A 7,446-nucleotide genomic window follows, 5' to 3' on the forward strand; every position below is an offset into this window, starting at 1 on the left:
AAGAGTCCTACCATTAATACTATATTCCGCCAACATATTTGACCTACCAAAATGAACCACTTCACACTTATCTGGGTTGAACTGCATCTGCCACTTCTCAGCCCAACTCTGCATCCTATCTATGTCCCTCTGTAACCTCTGACAGCCCTCCAAACTATCCACAACACCCCCAACCTTCGTGTCATCTGCAAACTTACTAACCCACCCCTCCACTTCCTCAAAGTGGTATTCTGCTATCTCACCAGTCAACCCAATATCCTTTTCATATTCCAGATTTTGATGTTCTTTGTGTTTTAATAGTTTCAAAAGAGAATAGGGTTTTAGCATTTACTAAAAGATGGTAAGGTTTGTTTTTATGACCAGTTTTCTTCAAAGTAATTTGCTATAGTTTGACTGAAAGTGGCATTTCTCTAATAGCTTAAGGGAGGTTCAAGCTTTTGCCTTGATACTAGTGTCATGGCTTAGAATTTGTGCTGTATTGTTGGATAAATCCTAAAAACAATTTATTTCAAAATCTGAAGGCAATTCAATGAAAAAGAAAGTTAAACTCAAATATAACTGAATTGGCTGGGCTTCAGGCACTAGACAGCCAGGTCCTAAAGGTTGTATGTAACCCCAGAACAGCAGGTGGACACCACTGCAGTTGTCTAACCCCTTGCCATTCTTCATGCATTCTAGAAAGTTAGTGTTGGGAGCTCCTTGGATTATTTGAGATGGCAGGAGAAATTACATCTGAGCCCTCAACTAATGACCTCAATACAGATCAGTAGGAATCCCTAGAAAGCGAAGAAATGAGAACTCTGGCAAATTTTGTTCTTGTATACTACCGTCAATTTAAAATTCAGACCATCTTGGTAGAATGACTCATTACAGTCTTTGGAACTTTGAATTTGCTGAACAGCTTCATTTCTTTTTGTAATGAGTATGGCGTATGATGGATTAAAATCCACAGTCAAGGAATATTTCCTAAAAGAGCCATGGGAGAGTAGTAGCAGTATTAGAGGAATTACAAAAAGCCACTTATTTATTTTCCAGGCATGGAAAGGGCAGAAGTTATTGCCTATCACTTCCTACCCTTGAGTAGATGGTGGTGAATTGCCTTATTGAACTGCTGCCATCCTTCTGGTGAATTCTGATATTCCCACAATACTATCAGGACAGAAGTTCCAAGATTCCTAAGAGAATAGTTTGCAAAACATATCAAATGCTAGATTTCATGAGTACAAAAGCAGGGAAGCTAGTATGCTGAAACTTCATAATGTTTTGGTTAGGCCATGGTTAAAGATTTGCATTCAAGAAGACAAACAAATATCTAGTTAGAAGATAAAGTAGTGGATTGGAATCAGACTACTAGAAGTACTCTGAAGGTGCCAGGGCCCAGAACATTGCAGGTTGTTGACTGCAGTGGTATCCAGAAGGGCAGATTAACATTACATTAGCCACGGGGATAATCATAGAAATAATTATTATATAAATGGTTGGAGACTTGGCATTCAATTCTAAACTTATTTGCCATTGTCCAAGATTAGTTAATAATCACAGTCTTCAATATTTGGGGCTTTTGTTTAGGTATGTTTCCAGAGATTTCCATGACACATGACACTGGTCAGAGTTGAGGCAAATATAGTGCACCAAGTGCTGATGTAGCTACTTCAGTACAGACCTGGGATTATATTTGGAACTTTCCTGTTCTCTGTGGCTCGTTTTCACTTTTACTGACTGAACTACACTTTTTTTTTAAACCAAATATTGAGCTTCTTGGCCAGTATGAATTGCATGCAATTTGGGAGGGGAAGGGAAAAATGGTTTCATTGGAGATAGGGTTTTAAAGCTGAGAAGGACCCTTTTAACACATTGTGCCAGTCAGCTTAATGGAACTAGACACAAAAGTATTAGAGAAACAAAGGACTGCAGATGCTGGAATCTAGATGAAAAGCACTATGATGCTGGAGGAACTCAGCAGGCCAGGCAGCATCCATGCAGAAAAGCAGGTGGTCAATGTTCCGGGTCAGGACCCTTCTTCAGTACTGAAGGTGGGAAAAGGGGAAGCCCAATATAAAGCAAAATTATTGATTGCAGTCTCTTATTTGTATTTTTTTTCCATCTAGGAGCAGGATTGAGCGGTAGACAAACACACCGTACCCAGGCAGTTTTCAACCACACTGAAGATTACGTGCTTCTCCCTGATGAAAGAACGATTAGCCTTTGTTGCTGGGATTCACGTACAGCTGAGCGCAAGAACCTCCTGTCTCTTGGTCACAACAATATTGTTCGCTGCATCGTGCATTCGCCTACCAATCCTGGTTTCATGACATGCAGTGATGACTTCAGGGCTAGATTCTGGTATAGAAGGTCTAGCACTGATTGATTGAGACATTCAAAGGGAAAGGAATGAGGAAGTAGAGAAGCTCACAACCTGGTTCCTATACATTGAGAAAAAGTTGGGAAGTTTGTAGGAATTGAAGTTTTTTCAACTTGGTCATCTCTCCTCTATTGTGTTCTAAACTTTCGTCTAAATTCATGCTAAAATATGGTATTACCCAGTTAGTTTTAAGGTGCCATGCTGATTGGCCTCCGCAAGTCAATGGGCTGTTTGGCCCATGTTGGTTTTATTCACTTTATTCCTGAAAGAGAGACATCTTGCAACATGAGGAATGACAGGTTTGTGTTCTCATGTTATCTTCCTGCAATTTAAACTAAAAAAAATCCTAGCTTTGAGTCATGGGACCAGTAAAGGTATTTCAATCTCAGAACTCAAGCCATTGCTTTCATCACTTAGATGATGCAACACCGAACTTTAACATGCGAGGTTGAAGTTACTGGTGTGAAAGATCACTAAATTAGCCCAGAATTCTTTCAGTTTAGGATTTGGCAGAAATTGAACTTTGTGTGTACTCCTGCTTTTTAAATATTTCTTGATATTATTAGATTGAATTTATTTTCCAAAATATTAATCATTGGCATCTTGCCATAGTGTCTGCTCTTTATACGTAAACTGCAGGTTGAATGTTGGCAGACAATTTACTCAAGTGGGCATCACAGTGAGAACAGCTGAGTTGAAATTAGTGAAGCACCTTTGGGACCTTGTCGTTTACAGTTCACAAGACATTGTCTTTACCGAGTGAGCTACTGGGGTAGACCTGTTTAAAAAATATGTATCGGTCTGATTCTTGAGTGATATTAACTCATTGTCTCGCATTACTACCCAAGCATTTCACTCTAGTTTTGTAAAGTTCAAGTTGTTTCTCCTGACTGGACTTCTGTTTGGAAGGACAAAATCTATAATTTGGGCAGCTAGATATTGATGACTGTTTGATTGGATGTAGTATGACATTTGCCATTGCCACAGTTGAATATTCTTGAAATCCTATTTACCTGTTATAGCTGACCTGTAATTTTCTTATCTCAGTTTGTGAGGCAGTGGCCTGTTACTATTTCAGGATAAAGTTTTTCTTTCTCACCAAAACTATCATAGCATGAAACCTGTTTAAAATGGAATGCCATGTCCCTGAAATTTACAAAATGAGAGCATGGAGCTTTTAATTTGCTTTAGTATTTCCAAACTGGTGGGTGTAAATGCTAGTGTCATGAAATGAATTTGGATTATCCGAATGTAGGTCCTAATAAGCTTGGACCTAGAGCATAAAACTGCTACTAACTTAGTACAAAACTAATATTCTCTCTCAGAATGATTCAAGGCAAGTCATGTGAAAGATGATGAGCAAAAATAGCCTCTGTCCTTTCCTGTATTTCACATATAGTCTGAGAAGAATGTCACTATTGAACATAAATTTAGGGTGAATGCTGACTCTACACTTCCATTTGCTTAATGATCAGTGTTGCTTATAAGTCAGTATTTACATGTAATCTCTACATTCTTTTTGGATGTTCTTGTCCCAGCTACCTTTTTGATATGTTTTAAGTCAAAGTTGGCATCTAATAGTCTAAAAATTGATCCTATTTTCATATTAATAAAGTCTTACATTTATAATATGCAAGATCACTATGAAGATAGTTCATTTTTCCTTGTGATGTATTTGTAGCCTATCAGCCATACAACGTTGTGGCTATATTGTTGGCAGCTTAATAGTAATGAATAAACTTGAAACTGACTACTGTTTACTATTGTAGTTGTTATGAACCCCTTCAATTTCCTCTCAAATGACTTCTGAGCTAAGGTTCCACATAATACTGTACAAAGTTCTATTATTTGTGAATAACTCTTGAATAATTATTGTGTGGATGAACTAGTGTACCAAATTGACCAAAGTTCCTTCTCTCCCATGATATTTACACACAGCCATTTGCCAGTAGGGGGTCATTGGATCAGGAGCTAAAAACGTCTACTTTTACCCTTTTTTTCCCGTGGAATCCCGTGGCAGATTTGAGTATCCTCACTGTCTTTCCAGCTTACCTGGCAGCACTCTCAATTCATTCCCTTCCCAGAATTCGAGTGCTTAATCTAGACTGACACTTGCACATGGTACTGATGGGTTGTTGCATTATTAGGTGCAATTTTTCAGGTGAGTTATTAAATTGTGACATCAGATAGACCCATGGGAACTTTTAAGAAAAATATCTTTCTTTGGTGTTATGGTCATCCTTAACAAAACCAGAAACACTTTGATTTTTAACAATTCCAGTTGGGATTTTTGATCATGTCAAATTTATAATTCTAAGCATTCGTTCCCAAAGATCTAGTCCTTTGAGAAAGTAGAAACTGCTGCTGCCAAAGCAAGTGGATCTTGGAATTTCAAAGATAAATGAAAGGTTCTCCATTATAACTTTTTAACTGGATGACAATGGCTTCCTTCTGTGCAATCTATGTGTGACTCTCTGCTCTGACCTGCAGACTCACTAAAGGGAAATTTGTTAAATTAAGGGTAACATTTCATTTAAGATCCCCTTTGAGAGATTTCCCTGTAGGAGATGCATCCTTGTGTAAGCAAATTGCAATCTACAGAGCTGACAGATATTAGTATTAGTGATCAAGAGCCCTGTGATGTGCCTTTCTCTAGCTTGGGCACAGGATACAATTGTAAAACCTCAACTCTACATAGCTACCACAGTGTTATGACAACCAAATGATTTCTTCATGTGTAAACTGGGATAAAAGTTTTCAAAAGTACTTGTCCATGAGGAAAATTAAAACCTTACCCAGTGCTGACCTCAGCTAGTATCTGCGCAGACTTGTCATCATCACCAGATGGCTGTTTTTTTTCTCTCTTGCCTTTTTGAGAGCTGCTGAGACTGATATCAGATTTGTCGATAATAGCACATCTGTCAGGAAATGAAATTGGAGGAGGAAGTACTGAAGTTACAGAATAAAAGGTAAAGCATATCTAAGAAGGCTGAACAACTGCTAATTGACAAAGGAGACAAAAGTCCAGGAAAGAAAGTTGATAGACAACTAGAAGTCCTAATGGATTCAACATGTCCAAGATAGAACAGTCAGCAGAACTGACAGAACATTGAACTGCATGGCCAAACAGAAGAATGCGAGTTGGGGAAGGTAGTGGTTAAACAGTACAGACTGCCCTTGAATACTTCCCATGGATTAAACACATGGAAAAGTTTACTCAGAAAATTACTTGAAATTAAAGCTTAAGAGTTAGTTTTAATGGAGTAAAAGATAAATATAGGATTGATAGGAAAAATGTGTGTGAAATATATTTACCTGGAGTGATAGTGGGAATATCTACATCATTTGAAGTGCAATTGGATGTGCAGAGATGGACACTGACCTCTGATATCATTGGTGCACCTACACGGCACAGTAACACCCCCAGCGAGCTATGCCAAAGCATAGTCTAGACTGGAGCAGTGGGCATAAGGTGATCATTGGGGGACTGTCACTGTTGCGTAGCACTGTCACTGTCAGAGTGACGTCACTATCAGAGCACTGTTGGAATACTCGATCAGAGTATTGCAATGAGAGTGATGTCACTGATGTTGCCATCAACAGTAGTGCCATCTTCGAGTGCTGTGGCTTTCTTCAAGAACAACAAAACAACCAAAATATAAAATGCCCTCTACAACCACTAGGGTGTCCAAAGGCTATGGAAGGCCTCATGAGTAGCCATGACCATGATGTGCTGCCGCTTCAGGGGCAGCTAGGCATGAACATAACCTTGGAAGAGGGCAAGCATCCAGGACGGACAGACCTTCTGATGACCCATTGACTGGAGCTGTGAATGACCGCCTTAGCCATTGCTTTTATTGTTGGAGTGTTGCCTGATTGGAGTGTTACCAATTGTGAAAACTGGGAGACTATCCCTTTTGGAGTACGGTTCCTGTCAGAGTGCTGTTGCTGTCAAAGTGGCTCCATTAGAGCATTTTCACTGTCAGGGCGCCCACTTATGGAGTGCTGTCCCCTGTGGAGCACTGCTTCCATCTGCATGCCTGAGCCCTTTGAAGCTCTGTCTCTGCCACTGTGAGAGTGCTAGATCTCCACTATTGCCTGAGCACTTGTGGTAGATCACTCTTGGAGTCTGAGGAAGAGTGAAACATGGCTCCATCTGTTCCCCTAGTGTCATTGGATTTTATGTCCACCCATTTCAAGGAACATTAGAGGAACCAATATTTAAGACTGAACCAAACAAATCAAAAGTCATTAATTGGTTTTAATGATTTGGGGAAGTCTAAAGTAATCAAAGTCACAATAAAAAGGCCAAGTTCTTTCTTTATAAAGCTTAATATCTAAAGGTTAGGTGAGAAGAGCACAAGGAAACTTTTTGATTGGAACTGTACTAAGACCAGAACCATCTGAAAACAAGTGAGTGTCCTCCAACAGTTTTCTCCATTCAGTTTTGAATGCCTGCAGTATGCAAGGGCATAAAACCCTTTCGTCCCAGCTGCAGACAGCAGATGGGTATGCTGAGCAGAACTGAATTTCTCCAATTTCATAAAAGTACTTAATGTTTTGGGGAAAGACAGGATCATTCTCCATCCTTTTGTAAAATAAACCTCTCTTACTCTTGAAAAAGGATAAGTATCTCATCAGTTGTGATGGAAAGTTTTTTTTATCCATTCTAAGGACGTAAGTTGTGACTTGAATTTATGCCATTCTGTTTTCAGCAACCAGGTGACTGGCAGTGTGAAGTATTGGGTCACTTGTGATGATGATTGAGTTAAACAAGCCTCTTTTAAGTTTTCATGTCAGTCAGGATCTCACATTAATGTTTTATATTGTGTTCCTTTCCCTGTACTTCACTGGCTGCCTTAAGTGTATCTGTGCTACTCACGTCAATCACTTCCTCTGGTAGCAAATTCCCCTTTTACAGCATTCTTCAAGTTTGTCCTGATTTCCTTATAAAATTTAATACTAGCTATATTCAACATATAGCCCCACTGTTGGATTCCTCTTGTAGAACAATATCAAACGGGTTTCAATAAACACCCAAGGTTAGTTCCATACGTGATACGAGTTAGCCTGTTACTTGGGTG

At 39.2% G+C, this 7,446-nt stretch overlaps 1 protein-coding gene across 1 annotated transcript in view; it reads left to right on the forward strand.

The window, feature by feature from the left end:
- Positions 1–4,122, forward strand: part of cstf1 (cleavage stimulation factor, 3' pre-RNA, subunit 1) — a 33,900-nt gene extending 29,778 nt beyond the window's left edge. The window contains exon 6 of the mRNA XM_052031249.1: positions 2,109–4,122. Coding sequence (XP_051887209.1) covers positions 2,109–2,368 — 260 coding nt within the window. The 3' untranslated portion in view covers positions 2,369–4,122. The remainder of the gene's footprint in view (positions 1–2,108) is intronic.
- The last annotated feature ends 3,324 nt before the right edge of the window (positions 4,123–7,446 follow it).

The sequence above is a fragment of the Pristis pectinata genome, chromosome 16 (assembly GCF_009764475.1).
Source record: "Pristis pectinata isolate sPriPec2 chromosome 16, sPriPec2.1.pri, whole genome shotgun sequence".
NCBI lineage: Eukaryota > Metazoa > Chordata > Chondrichthyes > Rhinopristiformes > Pristidae > Pristis > Pristis pectinata.